General features: G+C 37.2%; 2 protein-coding genes across 2 annotated transcripts in view; one reads left to right on the forward strand and one right to left on the reverse strand.

Moving 5' to 3' along the window:
• Window positions 1-18,976, forward strand: part of prdm6 (PR domain containing 6) — an 87,600-nt gene that overhangs the window by 43,740 nt on the left and 24,884 nt on the right. The window contains exon 6 of the mRNA XM_028456360.1: window positions 11,820-11,944. Coding sequence (XP_028312161.1) covers window positions 11,820-11,944 — 125 coding nt within the window. The remainder of the gene's footprint in view (window positions 1-11,819; window positions 11,945-18,976) is intronic.
• Window positions 1,159-7,645, reverse strand: LOC114469149 (GTPase IMAP family member 8-like). The gene has a single exon (XM_028456359.1). It carries the CDS (start codon window positions 5,199-5,201, stop codon window positions 2,664-2,666), a length of 2,538 nt encoding a protein of 845 aa, XP_028312160.1. The 5' UTR covers window positions 5,202-7,645; the 3' UTR covers window positions 1,159-2,663.

Below are 18,976 nucleotides of genomic sequence, written 5' to 3' on the forward strand. Positions count from 1 at the left end.
GTTCCCATTCAAATCTGGCTTTTTGCGCCCCCATAAGGTCAAACATTATATTGCACTAGAAATATGGACTTAGTTACATTTGATGCCACACGGACTCAGAAAGAATCTATCTAAACGGACGTTGTCACGGGGTTCAATATGTTCACATTTACCAGTTTTAGTTTTATATTTTATCTGTGCCATCCACTCTTTTTTCTGCAGAGACGAGGTTCTGCATCGTGGAGCTGATCAGCTGTGATCACCACTCATTATTATGATTACTGTAATAAATGTTATTTTTATGTTAGATCAGTGTTTCTTAAACGTGTTGGCTTAATTTCCCCCTTTCTCTTACTTCTGAATCAAAGTACTCCCTTGGACGACAACATTTTGCTGAGATTATGAAAAAAACAACTATAGATCATAATGATGGAATTAATGAGTGATAACACACATTTTAAAGAAAACAATTTTGTAAATAAGCGAATGAAACAGTATTTAGTGCCCCCTGAATATATTCATTTCTATATTTTCTATAATTTCTGGTCATCTCCCACCTAGTGTAGGACCAACACTGACCTTTTTATTTTCAGTTCATGTGGTGGGAACAAACTTAATTAGCTAAACAAAAAGCAAGCTTCCTAAACAAGAGGATGGGGTGAAATATGATGTGTGTGTGTATTAGAAAAAGTGATTTAATAAAGAATTTAATAATAAATCTTCATAACAATCCTGTTATAATTAAACAAGAATCCCATTATACATTAAGCATTACCTATAAAACATTTCTTTAAAAACAACAACAAAGGATATTATCTTGCTGTAACTTCTTCACACAAGTGACTAATGAAACAAAGTTTAAAAAAATGCAATTAATAACTGTAAGCAGATATTTTTCATAGAAAATGATACAAAACAATGGTTTTCATAATCTTCCCATGATTATTGTAGGTAATGAATACATTTCTAAAACAATATAATACACCTGTTGTTCAAACTTAATACATTTAATACACTTACTAGGCAAAGCAAGGTGAGGCAAATGTATTTAAACGGCATATTTCATACACAAGGTGATTCAATGTGCTTTATGTGATTAAAAAGTGCAACAGAAAACAATTAACAGCTTAAAAATCTATAAAAAAATTTTTTAAATCATCAGTAAAAACATACTGCAGCATAGCAACTAAAAGCAGCGTCACCATGTTTGCTGTGAACTCTGGTCTCCGCTATCTGACCTGTGTCTATAGATGTGTTCAGACCTGACTAACAGCTCACTGATGGATTCACCACCACATTTAGAACCAGCAGCACTACTTTACATTCTCCTCTGAAGCTGACTGGGAGTTTTATGTTTACACAACAGGGTGTAAACACTTGGGTTTAGACGTTAGTAAGTCCATTTTAAACGTTGGTTGATATTGTTAAATTGTGGTCCTTAGTATTCCTGTGGTTTACACTAAAGGTTAAAGGTCTAAAGGCTAAAGGATGGGGTGCAGAGAACTGGTTCTTGGGTCTCAGGACGAGCGTTACAACCTGTTAAAGTCTCTGTTAAATGTTCAAATTGAGGTGCATTTCACCACTCCGTTATTTCCTTTTGGAGTTTCGCTCATAAAGGACAGCATACATGAGTGAGTGAGTTCTGTAGCCTGGACGATCTTCATGGGATGAGTTAAAGGAGCAGTTCAATAATAATAATAATAACAATAATCCCTCCATCCATTTTCAGACCTGCTTAATCCAATTTCAGGGTTGCTGGGGTTTGCCGTCGCCTTTCGCCAGATAATAATACTGCATTTTAATCATAATGCACTTAAAATTTAAAGCAAATCTCAAAGTACAACAATGGGAGTAAAAGCCGTTTTAGAGTGTGTCCAAGTTGTCTGTTTAGATGGAGAACGCTCTATGAAAAAGGAAGGTTTTGAGTTGTATTTTAAAGGATTCAACTGTGGGGGTTTTTGTAGTCTGGTAGAATGTTCCAGAGGTGGGGTGCAGATGAGCAGAAGGCTTGGCCTGCATCGTGCAGAGCTTAGTTCTGGGTGTGAGGGGGCAGTTCAAGTTGCAGAGCTGGTTTGGGGGGTTAACAGTTCTTTCAGGTAGGATGGGGCTGCACTGTTTTGGACGTATTGGAACTTTTAAAGGCACTTGTTTGGGATCTTGGTGAGAAGTGTGTTGCAGTCGTCCAGCATGGAGGAGACAAAGGCCTGGACCAGTTTCTCTGCATCTTGGAGGGTGAGAAATGGTCGAAGTTTGTCAATATTTCAGAGGTGGAAGTAAGAGCTGTTGCAGAGTTGTTTGATGTGGGAGTCAAGGTGAGATGGGGTCAAATATGACACTTAGGTTGGTGATCAGAGGAGAAAGTAGGATGATTGGACCAGAAAAGGAGCTACCAGTAATACAGACTGGACCTGTTTTTGAACTGTTAAGTTGTAGAAAGTTTTGACTCATCCACGCCTTTATCTGCTCCAGGCAGGTGGTGAGTACAGGTGGAGATGGTGAGAGGGATCCATTTTCAGATATAGTTGTATATCGTCGGCATAACAGTGGAAAGAAAGTCCATGTCTGCGTATGACGTGTCCGAGGGGGAGCATGTAGAGTGTGAAGAGAGTTGGGTCGAGAACTGATCCCTGGGGGACTCCACAGGTGGAATAGTGGATATAAGATCCAGCTTTGCCGAGGGCCACTCATAAAATGATGCATTTCGTCTCAACTCTAGCTTTCTCCACACATTTCTTCATCCACTCATTTTCTTCATTCATATGTTCTTCTGTGAGGTCATTGATTGCCTTGATTTTTACTTCTTTTTTCTCCAAATACAGATTTGCTTTAAGCTCTGTCATTTGTTTTTCTTGTGTTTTCTTGAGCTTATCGTAACTTTTTTTAAATGCTTTGTTTTTAGTCAGGAAGTCTATCATTTGGTTCTGTGCCTGTCTGTGTCCTAGATCCTCTCGACTGAATTCATTGGATGCCTCTGCCAGCTCTCTAGCTTCTTCTTTATGTCTTTGCTGTAGATTAAGTATTTGCTTTTTGAAATTTTCCATTTCTTCTTGGAGTTCTTTTGCATGTTGTAGTTTTAGAGCTTCCAGTTTGTCTTTTGTCTGATTATACTTTATTTTTAGCTCTTTTAGTTTTTGCTCTTGTGGTTCTACTGAGCGTTCTCTCTCTACCTCACCCAAAGATGGTTCTCTTCTGTAATCTCTGTTCTGTGGTAGATCAGTCTTTCCAACTGCTTGTTTTTCCATTGGACTTTTATATTTTCTCAACATATTTTCTTGGCCCATTTTTTGCTTTGATTTGGAGGCATCCCTCTCTTTTCTTTCTGTTGTAATACTCTCTTTCCCTATAGTAATCTGTTTTTCTAAAAGATTAACCTGCTCGGCCTGGACACCCATTTCAGTTTCATATTTTTCCAGGAGTCTTTCGGAATTGTTCTTTTTCATCTTGATTCCTTCATCATGTTTTCTTTCAAGTTCTCTTGTCTGCTTCTTGATCTCTCCCTCCTTTTCTTTCAGGATTATGTGTGTTTGTTTTTTGATTGCTGCCTCTGCCTCTTGAAACCTTTCTGAGGTGTAGTAGCCTCCAGCATTGTTCTGTAGCATAGTCTCTACCTTTTCCATCAGATGACTGACTTGTGTGCGATTGCTCCTATCCTTGTTATTGAGGACATGGTATCGTCCCCCACATTCATCTACTAGTTTCTTGAGGAAGTCGCTGCCCTGTAAATAGTTCTCTATGGTTTTGTTTCTAAGGTCATCACCTCTGGTGAATATGATGATCACATAATTCTGAGATTCCTGGCCAAAGATGTCCTTGATTAGCTGCACTGTATTTTTTTCCTCCTCTGTCATGCGAGCCAATTGTACGACGAGTAAGAACACATGAGGTCCAGGAGCCAAGAAGCTGATGCATCTAAAAAGCTCTTGATTTACCATAAAATTTGACAGAGATGTGTCACACAGGCCTGGTGTGTCCACAATAGCGACAGCCTGTCCGTCAATCTCACCTGTGACTTTCTTGCAATCTCTAGTGATAGATTGTGGAGCAGCTTCAGATTGAAAACAGTCTTTGCCTAACAATGTGTTCCCAGTTGCACTTTTTCCACATCCAGTCTTCCCAATCAGCACCATCCGTAAACATTCTTTTCTCTGCACCACGGAAGTGGCTGCACATGGACGTCTTCTGCTGTCCGACATTGGTGTATGAGGTTGGTAACAAAAACTTGCCATTCTTGTCAATCCCTGTTTTGGCATTACTGATGGAGGTTTTCTAACCCGAAGAGAGGCCTGTCTTGAAAAGGTTTTTTTAGGTTTGGGAGGCATGGCACGGGTGAAGCCTTCTGATCTCATTGATACTACAGAGCTAACCAGGTCAGTGATCTGTTGCTGGTCTTTTACATTGAAAATCATGCATCGCTCCCCACAGCTCAGACAAAGCTGTTGAATGTCACGGTTTTCCTTTAGAAACCTCAATGATGAAGAGTTAGTGTCTGACTCTGTGGTGAAAAGAAGAAAGGTGAAGTCATTTACACTAGATCCAAATGTGTCTTGGATAGCCTTTAACTCCTTCATGTCTTCATTGGTAGGATTTTCCACTGGCAGCACAAGCACAAAGGCGTGAACGCCCTCAGGATTACACAGGGAAACGCACTCTAATGAAATAGTTTCTGCTACTCCTTGTGGTTTTCCATACAGGGCAGGTAGCTCCAGCATGGAGACTTGATGCCCTAGCACTTCCTTCTTACATATGGCATTCTCTGATATGTCATTCATTTGACCAAAGGTTTTTGGTCCTATAATAGCCCTGGCTAGTAGTTTTTTGTCCTTGATATGTCTGCCACAGAACACCAAGTTTATAGTGAGCTTCTCACACTCAGGTGTCACCGTTGGACCAGTTTCTTCATTTAGAGTCAAAAATTTTCTTTGGTTGACTCTAACCATTTCCTCCATTTGTTGAATTAAACTTTCATATTGAATAGGAGAATAAAACTCTTCATCCAAGTTTATTATGTGATGTTTTTGGTCACAGGATTTAATGAGTTGGTTCACGGAAGAATTGATTCCAACAACACTCTTTGTCAAGATGACAATTGAGTGTCTAAAGGCATCTTCTTCAAAAAAGTTCATGATGATTTTTTTTTTGTTGTGGTCCTCTCCAGTGAAGTCAGATGGATTAACCACCAGCAGGAGGGTGTTTGGTCCAGGTGGGCAACTTGTCACACACATCTTGATTCTGTGTCTCAGACTGTGGGCTGGTAGACCAAAATGTCAGGAGTCTGGACAATTGTAAACCATGTATTCTTCCATTTTCCCTGAAAATTCTGAATTTGCCGGGTGGGGTTTTGCTGTAATTTAGGCAATCTGCCCATGAGCATTTTCATTATGTTTGTCTTTTCATGTTGATCTTTTCCAAACACAATGATCCGAAGTTCAGCAGCTGAAAAATAAATTACAAGTTATTTCAGAAACATATTTAAAGGGATAAAAAGAAACACTAATAATTACCAATAATTTAGTCATTTTGGATCTTTGTATTAAATATGTTTCTATTTCCTTCATAAGAAAAAACAACTAAGGAAGTGCAGGTCGCCCGGTTCAGTATTACCGGGGGCCCACCCTGGAGTCAGGCCTGGGGTTGTGGCTGAAGAGCGAGCGCCTGGTGGCCGGATCTCTGCCCACTGGTCCTGGCCGGGACCGAAAGGATGGCATGGGCCCGCCCAGGAGGGATCATATGGGGCCAGTGTGATGTGGATTGGGCGATTGTTCAAGATGGGAGCCTTGGTGGTCTAGTCCCCGGCTACAATAGCTAGCTTTGGGGATGTGGAATGTCACCTCGCTGGTGGGGAAGGAAACCGAGCTTGTACGCGAGGTTGAGAAGTTTCGGCCTCAATCCAACACATAGCAAGGGCTCTGGAATCAGTCTTCTAGAGAGGGGTTGGACTCGCTTCCATGCTACAGTTGCCAATAGTGAGAGGCGCTGGGCTGGGCTGGCAATACTGTATTTCTTTCAGTGCCTGTTTATTGGAGTTTACTCCGGATAGACAAGACGGTAGCCTCCCTCCATCTTTGGGTGGGGGAATGGATCCTGACTGTTGTTTGTAGCAATGGACCAAACATCAGCTCAGAGTATCCACCCTTCTTGGACTCCTTAGAGGGAGTACTGGAGAGTGCTCCTTTTGGAGATTCCCTTGTTCAACCCAAACGTATTGTGAGGGTCTGCTGGGAACTTTCAGCAGAGTCTCCCATCAGAAAGAGCTTCAACTCCCACATCCGGGAAAGCTTCAGCCATGTCTCGTGGGAGGCAGGGGACATTGAGTCCCGAGTGGGCCATGTTCTGTGCCTCTGTTGTTGAGGTGGCTGACCGTTGCTGTGGCCACAATGTAGTCGGTGCCTGTAGTGGCGGCAACACCCAAACCTGTTGGTGGACACCGGGGTGAGGGATGCCGTCACGCGGAGGAAGGAGTCCTATCTGGCCTTCTTGACCTGTGGAACTCCAGAGGCAGGAGACAGGTACCAACGGGCCAAGCGGAGTGCAGCGGTCACAGAGGCAAAAACCTGGATGTTGTAGGAGTTTGGTGAGGTCATTGAGAACTATTTCCGAACGGCTTTGAAGAGGTTCTGAACCACCATCCAGTGTCTCAGGAGGGGGAAGCGATGCACCGTCAACACTGTGTATGGTGGGGATGGCGCTCTGCTGACCTCAACTGAAGACGTTGTGGATCAGTGGAAGGAATACTTTGAAGACCTCCTCAATCCCAACGACACGCCTTCCGATGAGAAAGCAGAGCCTGAGGACCCAGGAGTGGACTCTCCTATATCTGGGGCTGAGGTTGTTGAGGTGGTTAGAAAGCTTCATGGTGACAAGGCACCGGAGGTATGTATGTTGTACAGGCCATTTAATCACACTTCACAATCATTAGTAAGCTATATATACAAAGAAGACGTTATTTATTTACTAATGAAGTAATCACATGACATTTTAAATGTACTTAGTGTTTTGAGTTTGTTAATCAAACCTTGGGGAACCATTGTTCGAGACAGAGGAAGGAGTTCAGGAGAACCCGCTGCTTTGACTGATTTGAGACCCCTGATTTGCCCAAAAAAAGTTTGGCAACCAGATACGTATAAGATGAGATGAAAGCAAAGAAACAACAGAATCTGGTTAAGTTAATAAATTCATGTTTTTGTCAAGTTGTTGATTAAAAGGATAGAATTTGGTCCTTCCTGAAAAAAAAGAATTAAAAAAATAACCAGATTTGAAGCTAAACTTACACATTTAAAACTGTAGTTTTTTATGTAGGAGCTAAGTCTCTGCCCACAATTTTTTAATTTAATTACAACTGTTATTCACTGAAAATCCATCAATTACATTTCTATGACATTTCTTGGTCATCCAGGTGATGACTGAGGTTGTTGCTGTTATGTTTATTTGTCTTAAATGCTTTGAAAAATTCAAATATTTTGACACAAGTTTAGTTGTTTCAAAAAGTTTCATTTTTGCATCACTTCTATGCATTTGTGCTCTCCCTAATTTTGCTTTAATTGATCATTTTCTTTCCAATGCTTAGCAAAAAGCTATTTACATTTGTTTAAAATACATTTTGGCCAAATTTGCTTTGGTGAAATTTGGATAAGCACACACACATACGCTGAGAATAGCTCAACACACAGATTAAATAATGTAACTTACCCGCCATGACTTTATCTCGATGAAGAATAATCAGTAGTTTTCTATGGAGATTATGAAATAAAACTCACATATCAACAGGAATCAACACATTGTTCATTCTAAATATTTGTTTGCATGTCACACACACACAGACTGACACACACACACACACACACACACACACACACACACACACACACACACACACACACACACACACACACACACACACACACACACACAGACACACACACAGATAGACAGACACACACACATGCACACACACAAAAAAAATATCTGAGCTCAAAGATGATCAAAAACTAATTCTAGGGTCGCCAGAAATGAGTGATATCAAAAAAGATTGTGAACCACTCCATTAAAAACTGTTTTTTTCAACTTATTTAAAAAATGAGATGCTTTAAAATGTGCATCAGCGATGCAGTTTGCGGATCTTGTGGTGGACTCCTCGTTGCATGCCTCCCTGTCGCTTTCCTGTTCCACAGGGTAGAACCTGTTGTGGGAGGCTGAGGACACCCCTATGGGGTCTATAATTCGTGGGGCCCTAGCTCGACTGTAGCTCGATGCCCCACAGGAAAAGACAACAGGCATCGAGCGTTTTTTCAGTCCCTCCATCGAAGGACTTTGTCAGGGAGCTTCAAGCCTGTTCGAAAAACTCCAAGGCGTTCTCCCACTCCAACTCAGATGCCAGGGTCCTAGCAGTTATGCAGGATGCCACCAATTATGGTTTGGGCCAAATACCAGCTACAGAACCAGCTATCGTGTTTCTGATAATATCTCCGGATGAGTCATTAAGGCCCGACGCTAGGTGTCCGCGACCCCAGTGCAGGATAATGGACGACTTGCTGTCAAAGGCCTACAACGCATGGGGCGTATCGGTAGCTCCCTCTCCCACCTTATGCTGGCCCTCTCTGCTTCTTTATCACAAGCACTAGTGGACGCATCAGTGAGATTTCAGCGATGCTTTGCTTCAAGCCTTCGCCCTCATGGCCAGGGAGACAGGGCGTCTGATGTTGTTGCTGGGACAGGCACGTTGAGCGCAGTCACCCCTGACAGATGCGTGCCAAATAGTTCTCCGCTCTCTTCCAGTGGGGAGCTGTTTGGGTCAGCCGCCCTCAATGCCCTGGAGTGCTCCGCCCAGGCAGGGGTGACCCGGCAGCAGCTGGCAGGCCTCAAGAGGCCCAGAGCAGCCCAGAGCAGATCCAGGACCTCTACGACTGATCCTCAACAACGGCCCCAGAGGTCAACATAGCCATCAGCAATACGGACAGCCAGCAGAGCAGGCTGAAAAATTTTGCCCCCCTACACGCCCACCTCCAAGGCAACCTAGGGGTGCAGTACCAAGTTCCCCCACACCCTGGACAGTAACAGTACAGGTCAGCTTTACTAGATTCCTGTTGTTTATTATAAGGGAATCATCTATTATTTAATAAAGGACATAGACTAACAAGTAAACAACATTTAATGTCAAATGTATTTACATTTTATTTGAATAAAGTCCAACCAACACTTCAGTTTAAATTAACAGGATGTTCACTTTTCTGATCTAATTTTCAATAAAAATCCATATTATGTTTAAATGACTCTCGTGATTGTTTTTATACCTTAAAATAATACAATATTAATATCAACAATGATGTGTTGAGATTAAATGAGCAGTGGTTTATGGTTATCATGAGGCTTCTGCAGAGCTAATGCTAACAAGCTAATGCTAACGAGCTAATGCTAACGCTGCATGGCAGTGAACCACAGCTTTAGAATATCTCCGTCTGTGATAAAGACAAGGTGTTTCACACACTGGAACCAAAGATGGTTCCATTCATTTCTCCTCCATCACATGTTTAGTTTTCTGCTGGGGGCGTGGCCATGACGTCACACACACTAACTGCTTTAATATTAAAAATGTAGTGTTTTGTTGTTTTTTCCTACTGTTTTTGAGATGATTTTGAAATAATTTAAATTATCTTTTTTTTTTTTCTTTCCTGGATAAGATTGGTTTCAGGTGAACTGATTGATTAACTTCATTCTAAACAATTTTGAAGATCCCAAAAATATTTCAGTTATTAAATGTTTGTCATTTCTTACAGTTATTTAAATAAAAACACAGTCATGTCACTGTCAGAAATTATTTTATAGAACTCTAAGACACTTTACTGAGAGGTTCAAAACAAGCATTCCTGAGTTTTACATTCATGTCACTTTTCAGATAAATCACAGTCCTGTGCAGATACTGTATTTATTTTACAAAGGTGTTTCCATTCATTTCTCTTTTATCACCTGCTATTATTTGTTCTTTGTCTGCTAGCGCGTGACAATAAAACCAGATATTTAAGCCACTCTGAGAAAAGTTAGGACTCACATATACGATATTTCCTTCCATTTAAAGCCAAATTTCAGTCCCATTAACATCGCTGAAGGCAGAACACTAAAGGTCACGTGTTTGACTAATGAGATTTTGCTAGAAGGCATAATTTCAGATAAACAAAAGCAGCATCTGGAGCTTGAACTTGTGACCTTAATCTGTACTTTCTGACTCTCTCACCAGGAAAATAGAATGTTGCTTTGACGTTTACACAGAGCAGCCAACGGTCGTCGTCAGATAACAGATATACAGTATGTCCAACCCTGGAAATAATCACACCCATTTTTTAATATCAATACTGACCATAAGCAGTTAATGAAAACGTCTTGGAATGTAAAAACTCTGTCACCTTTTCATAGCCGACATATTTTGAACATTTAGCTAATTTTTATTTCATTTGAGACAGAAATTCATGTAAAACACTTTTAAACATGCATACACAAGAAAAATAAATCTAAATGTAAATGTTGAATCTAAATGTAAACTTTAAATTGAAATAAATAATGTTAAATCTAAATCGAAATGTTTAAATCAAAATGTTTAATCTAAATCGAAATGTTAAATTTGAATATAAATGTTCAATCAAAATCAAAATGTTTAAATCTAAATGTTAAATATAAATCTAAATGTTAAATATAAATCTAAATGTTAAATATAAATCTAAATGTTAAATATAAATATAAATGTTAAATATAAATCTAAATGTTAAATATAAAATTTAGATCTAAATCTAAATGTTAAATCTAAATCAAATCAAACTGTTGAATCTAAATATAAATGTTTACATCTAAATGTTAAATTTAAATCCAAATGTTAAATCTGAATCTAAATGTTAAATCTAAATCTAAATGTTAAATCTTAATCTAAATATTAAATCTAAATGTTACATCCAAATCTAAATTTTAAATCTAAATCTAAATGTTAAATCTAAATCTAAATTTAAATATTAAATCTAAATATAAATTTAAATGTTAAATATAAATTCAAATGTTAAATCAGTTGCGTGATCGACAGGCGCTTACCTGCCCACTCTGTATAATTTCTAAACATTTAGCTTTCCATGGCTACTGAAAGAGTGCTAGCCTGAAACAAAAAACAAATCGTTATCGCCCTTTGTCTTCCCGACTACATGCCACCCAAGCTTGTGTCTCAATCTCACCATGGATGTTTACAGATCTGACGCTCCCACTTCTCATCTAAATACGGGGCTCCTCCGATAAGGACTCCCATTCTTGTCCTCCCATATTATATGTGATTGTCTTTCCATGTTTCTTTGGACGGGATGTAACTGAAATGTTTGTACAGCACTTTGTGGTCTTTACCTGTGAAACACGCTTTATAAATAAAATGTACTTACTTACATTTAGATTTAACATTTAGATTGTTTAGGATTTATATCAGCTGATGTTCCATGTGATTTGTACACAAGTCATGTGACTTTATGCGTAGCTCCTATTGGCCACATGACACTTTTGAATGAGCACTGCCATAGAGAAGGTAAACGTAGGTGGGTCATTGTTCAAATCCCACTTATTCCTGTTTATTGATGCTGTGTTCTCTGGAAACACACTTCCTAGGTATTCTTGACATCTTTGGTTGGAATAATATTTCAAGATATTTTTAAACACTTTATAATGAATCATCCTTGATGATCACTTATGACAAACACTGAATAATATCGACAAAAACCGTTTAGTGTTTCAGTTCTGCGTTTTTCATTGAGTTTGTTTTTACTGGATTCATGGGGTCTGTTTGTGTGTCACTTTTATTAATAAATATGTTTTTACTTTTTTAGGTCGTGTATCTTCTACAGAGCATCCATGGATATTCCCAGAGGGACTGAACTGCTGGTTTGGTACAATGACTCCTATACTTCCTTCTTCGGCATCCCTCTGCAGTGCATTGCTCAGGATGAAAACTGTAAGGAAACTTTAACTCATTTTAACAACACAAATATATAATTCCTTCTTTGTTCTTGTCATAATGTCTATTATGTATTACTGGCAATGTCTCATGATGATTCCCTAATATTTATATGTTCTCAAACTCTAATCTAATGCACCGCGTTACCTTTTTACATCAAAGACATGAACTTACTGCAGATATTAGAACTTGTAGCACTTTAGTGAGATCAAAAGTGACTGATTGTTCTTTCAAAGTAAGAGTTGATGTTAGTTGCCAAACATGAGTACAAATGGTAAATGGACTTGATTTTATATAGAGTTTTATCACCACTGAAACAGTCTCAAAGCGCTTTACATATCAGCTCATTCACCAGTGGGACAGGACTGCCATGCAAGGCACTAGTCGACCACTGGGAGCAACTTAGGGTTCAGTGTCTTGCCCAAGGACACTTCGACACATAGTCAGGTACTGGGATCGAACCCCCAACCTCTCCATCAGAAGACGACCCACTACCACCTGAGCCACGGTCGCCCTACAAATAAAAATCCATTTTGGAACTTCTTTGACGGATGGTTGGGGAACGTGACAGAGACCACACATATTACTGCTACATATCATGGCATCTTGGCCAGTATCAGACAGTTTTATGTATATAACTAAAGTAGTAAATACAGTATGTATATTTTAACAGAATATATAAAACAAACAACTTTCAAACATATTTTAAGCAAAATGTTTTCATTCAAAATGAACTGAGAGCTCCTTTAATTCAAAGATGATCTATGAATTATGATCTTACTGGCACTGCTGGACTGAGGAGGAGATGAGGGACTGGTTAGGGTTATGACAAGGAAATAAAAAACAAAAATACATGAGCACACTGTTGGTATTTTAATATACTCTAATAAACCATTAATACCAAATGCTTTGTCAGACTTACAGAGCAGGACAGTAGAACATTCTAAACACTAGCAGCAAACTGGAACATGAAACTGTAGACATAAAAATGTTTTTCCCTAATAAATATATATAAACATTCCTAATCAGCACCTCATTTTATCATCTTTATGTGTGTTTCATCACCTGTATACAGTTTATTATTTCCCTCTTCTCTTGTTTTCCTGCCTTTTCTATTTTAGTTCCTTAGTGGTCTTACTTTACTTAAAATATTTACAATTATACTTCTTAGTTCTAACATTTTTTTGAAGTATTTTTCCAGTGCTTTCTACTCTGACCTTTTCTTTGTTGTTTTTTCTCTTCTTTCTCACAAAACCAGTTTTCTGTTGGTCATATCTCTAAATATGTCTATGTCCTCACTGTTGTTGATTGGCATATACAGTGTAAACAATGAATAAATCCTGAGTCTATGTTAATCTCAAAACAAGTTTGAAAAACTATGTATTGTTGTTGTTAGCTGGTCAATGATCCACTACCTTATCTACCTCACATAGATCCTTCTGTTTATGTTGAATGTGTCTCTGTTTGTGTGGCATCTTTGAACTAAAAAATGAAATAAATATAATTAACCGAAGATTAACAAGTTAATAAGATTATTATTATTGTTTTTTTTTTCTTGTTTATACTAAATATATCTGCTTAGTCAGCATAAGAAAAAATGTGGAGCAAAGCAGTTTTCATTTAAAACATCTTTTCCTTCATAGATGTAACCAAAGAACTGCCTGCAGGTCGAAATCAAATGTTTCTCTTTTATTCAATTATGATTATAAAGCAAAGGGAAAAAAGACAAAACATGGAAATGTTGTCATCACTGGAATTGAAATTGAAGTTAATGAAATTAGTTTTTGGTTCTTTAGAGACACAGAGGAATGAGATTATACTGATTACACATTAGAAATGTTTGGACACAAACCTTTTTATTTTACTGATGGAAGGACTCGCACAAATAAAGACAGAAACAGAATTTTATTCAACAAGCTGTTGGATTCTTAGATATTTCTCCTTCCTAAACTATAAGGGATTTAAACTGAGGAACAGAGAGATTAATTATCTCCTATAATAATATGGTAATGTTAGCCCTAAAGTAGGGTTATATTTACTGTATATATATATATATATATATATATATAAATAATTTCATTGATGGTTTCTTTTCTTCATGGACTTGCTCATTCAGGGTTCTATTCTCCCATGTGCGTAAGTCCAAAAAGCCGCACAGCGGCGCTGTTTCTGGCTGTGTTCCATTCTCACTCTGTACTTAAGTCAGTCGCTGCGCGCCTTCATCCCGGTTACGCACTGTGGGTGGAGCAACCCTGAAATGTGGGCGTTCCCATTCAAATCTGCCTTTAAGCGCATTCTCCAGTGTGAGTAAGTCCTTTTCCTCTTACATTCTTCTAACCCTGTAATAAGTGCAGCGCCCCCATAAGGTGAAACATTATATTGCACTAGAAATATGGACTTAGTTACATTTGAAGCCACACAGACTCATGTGTCGTGCAGCAGCAGCTGTGATCACTCAGCTGCTGCTGTGTGATTAATTAAAACTGTGACAGACACAGACTTCTGTCCACGTTGGTCACAGTGATTCAACTATTTTCATACTATGTCCAACGTAAAGTCACAGTTTGATCCACTACAGAGTGAAACATGCTGTCATATGCAGATGAGGATGGAACACAAACTGTTCCCACACATATTTTAGTATTATTTAGTATTTTTACTCATGTAACAAAACCTACTCCAAAAATTACCAAAGTAAGAGTAAAAAAGTGATACAAAATAAAACATTGTTTTCCTTTTGATTTTAAGATAATAGGTTTTATATGGGGATTTCTTTTTTAGCTATACATGTTTACCATTTTCTTTTATGTGCACAATGAACTTTTATGTATTTCACTGTTTATTGTTATGACTGTTTTTATCATTTTCATCATTGATTTTCTTTCTTTTTCTAAAATAGATGAATCAGGAAAATTATAATCATTAATTCCAACCAAGAATCACAACTGTAGTTTATACCAATAAGGTATTATTGATGTCATTAAAACTATATAATGTAATGTATTCATATATAATTGTGTAAGAAGGAAGCTAATGTACGCCTCCATCTCTAGTTTTATAACTAAAGCAACTTACGCTTGATGAACTGGACACAATAATCATCAGGACATGAAGTTCTACAGTGTAAAACGTAACTCTTGGATTTATCATCAAGTGTCCTTCAGTACTTTAAGAGTTCTGTTACAATGTAACTAATAATTTATGACTTATCTTTATTATAAGGAGGCACTGAAGCAGGAAGAATATTTATGACCTGGTCTGTTCTAGGGATGTTCATTAGCCTTTTTGCTAATATCTGATATGCTGATATTGTTCAACACAAAATGTTTTATTTTTTACATATATTGATACCGATATGTACTCAGTACAATACTTAACTTTATGGAAAAAGTGTCACATATACAGTTTTATTATGTTGTCTCAAACAACATCACATAGATACGGTGGAAAAATCTATACCGATGTCGACTGATATTACAATATATGGCAAATATTGGCTGATATTATCAGTTAGCCATAATATTGCCCATCTCTAGTCGTTCCCACACCTGCTCCAAATGTTTACACTGTGTAGGGTGTGAACCTGCACATACAGACAGGATTTTAATATTGTTACATTTTAATTGAAGGAGTGACCAATAGTCTCACCTCTGGGTCAGAAGTGATGTTAGAACTAAACATTTCTCACACACTCCCACTGTGACTTCAACTCAATTTGATCGTTGGATGATTTTGAAAAGAGGACCATTAAAGTCAATTTTTGTAAAGTTAAAATAAATAAATAAATAAATAAAATCACGTTTTCTAATATTAGGGTAAAACTAGAAAAAGTCATTGAAATTTAAATTGATAAAATGTCATTCGGGGAATTTTTTAACACTCCTAAACAAAGAATCAGGTCCTTTTGGCCTAAACACACACACAATCCCTACTAACACACATAAATAAATAATATAACTTAAAACACCCAAAGACCACAGACCATGGCTTAAAAAAATCACACTATTTCTCACAGAGATTTGAGCATATATCAGTAAATTATGAATGAGTTTATGCCCTCTCTGGATAAAACCAACATATATTTGGGACTGCAGGAAACCTTTAACTCTACAGCGCTACATCTGCATATTTCTCCCATCTCAATGATGCATTTCATATCAAAACATATCGACGTGCCATATTTGTTTATGCAATGTTGTTTCAAAATGAATTAGGTGCTGGCAAACGCTGCACAAACCACGTGTCAATACGACCGTCAGGCAACTTACAAATGGTGTAATTATCTCCTCATAAGGTTATTAGAGAATCAATGAGGCCTGTTGGGCTGATGGCAAAGGTGAGGAGATGGAGGGTGAAAACACTTATGACAACTACACTACACGGCTCTATAGTAGATATGTCTGCTATGCTGCTATCACAATTAAAAACACAAATAAGTAAGAAGTATTTATCCAATAATCCCCTCATTTCATCTCTGTGTAGTCACAAATATTCACCTTTGACCTGTTTTTAACTTATTCTTATTCAAGATTTTCTCATTTAACCCTGCCCACAATATAGATGTATAGATAGATAGATAGATAGATAGATAGATAGATAGATAGATAGATAGATAGATAGATAGATAGATAGATGTATAGATAGATAGATAGATAGATAGATAGATAGATAGATAGATAGATAGATAGATAGATAGATAGATAGATAGATAGATAGATGTATAGATAGATAGATAGATAGATAGATGTATAGATAGATGTATAGATAGATAGATAGATAGATAGATAGATAGATAGATAGATAGATAGATAGATAGATAGATAGATAGATAGATAGATGTATAGATAGATAGATAGATAGATAGATAGATAGATAGATAGATAGATAGATAGATAGATAGATAGATGTATAGATAGATGTATAGATAGATAGATAGATAGATAGATAGATAGATAGATAGATAGATAGATAGATAGATAGATAGATAGATAGATGTATAGATAGATAGATGTATAGATAGATGTATAGATAGATAGATAGATAGATAGATAGATAGATAGATAGATAGATAGATAGATGTATAGATAGATAGATAGATAGATAGATAGATAGATAGATAGATAGATAGATAGATAGATAGATAGATAGATAGATGTATAGATAGATGTATAGATAGATAGATAGATAGATAGATAGATAGATAGATAGATAGATAGATAGATAGATAGATAGATAGATAGATATAGATAGATAGATAGATAGATAGATAGATAGATAGATAGATAGATAGATAGATAGATAGATAGATAGATAGATGTATAGATAGATGTATAGATAGATGTATAGATAGATAGATAGATAGATAGATAGATAGATAGATAGATAGATAGATAGATAGATAGATAGATAGATAGATAGATGTATAGATAGATAGATGTATAGATAGATAGATAGATAGATAGATAGATAGATAGATAGATAGATAGATAGATAGATAGATAGATAGATAGATAGATAGATGTAAAGATGTATAGATAGATAGATAGATACTGTAGATAGATAGATAGAAGTTTTCCTCATCACTGAATGCTGATAAATCTCAGAAAAATGAGATTAGTGGAGATTCTGTGTTTTTGCTGGATTGACTGATAATATAGAATAGTTTGTTTTGTTTTCTCTTCCTCGTCCTGTGTTTATGTAATATTTAGCTGCAGTGTCTGAAACAGGTTTTGTTGCCATATTTTGTTGTGGCATCACTGCCATCCATGTGAGCCACCAGGGCCACTCCTTCATCTCTCCAGGAAATGTTGCGTACATACATATATATATATATACTGTATATAAAAATAACAGCTACAGGATAAAAGCTCTTAAAAGTCCAAAGTGCAGCATGTGAAACAATTTCAACAGTCAACGTGTTGTAATGAGTATAAAATATGACACAGGTTAGTGGTTCTCACACTTATTTCAGTCACTTTATCATTAGTAGAAGGTTTTTTTATTCACATGCAATGACATGAACTTCATCATTTTCCTCGTAGTCACTGCAGCGGATCCACTGGCTCTTTGCTCCACTAGCTTTAGCTTTAGCATTAGCTTGATTGCTAGCTTCAAATACTGCATACTCAGTGGCGTGGTGGTTATTAAATGGTGAATAAGGTGATATTTTATTTGCAGTCTCACCATGAATTATTACTGCGTTACACAGATTACAAATTGCGATCCTTTGCTCTTTTTTTTGTGTGTAAAACTGCCAACATGCTAGGTTAGCTATGCTAGGGTGACTGTTGTTGTTAACACGTGTAGATTAATGCGCAGGTGCACACATGACCTGGTGGGCGTGGCCTGTCAGTCATATCACAGCAGAAGGAGACAGTGGCAGAAAAGATCAGTTTCATATTCACGCCAATCAATCATGAAATCCTCAGATAAAACAAAAACGTTTGGAGTCTCTTTGCAGGACAAGATTTCAAATTCATTTGAATGTTTTTGGTTATTGTTGGAGTTGATGGTGTGAATGTATCATTTTTTCAACTGGTGTAAATTACGAGCAATTTACTTGTTATGTTAAACTGGCCTTTTGTTATTATCATTGTATACTATATACAGTATAAGAGTGTTTCTTTTTATAATTGCAGACTCATGATTTAAATAAGTGGAACCTGTGAGATTCAAACAGTTCTAAGAAGCATTATCATGTTATTAAACTCACATCATCTGTCACTTTTTTCAAAACTTTTATTGAATAATTAGGGTAGGGGTGGGGGGGTAGTATGTTGTAGTATGTTCCAGGTTGATAATAATGATCAGGCTTTGAGACCAAAGCACATTCCTGGAGTACATGTTTTAAATTTAGTTTTTTTAGCAGAGGTAAAACCTTCAAACACCCACTTGAGCTGAATTTGATTTAAAGTAACATCAGAATTTTCATTAATGAGACAAAATCCAGGATTTGGAATGTAAATATGTCTAGAACATCTGCTAAAACTGAGTTTACGTGAGACCAGAGTCTAGAAATGATTTGACAAT

Source organism: Gouania willdenowi, chromosome 9 (assembly GCF_900634775.1).
Source record: "Gouania willdenowi chromosome 9, fGouWil2.1, whole genome shotgun sequence".
NCBI lineage: Eukaryota > Metazoa > Chordata > Actinopteri > Blenniiformes > Gobiesocidae > Gouania > Gouania willdenowi.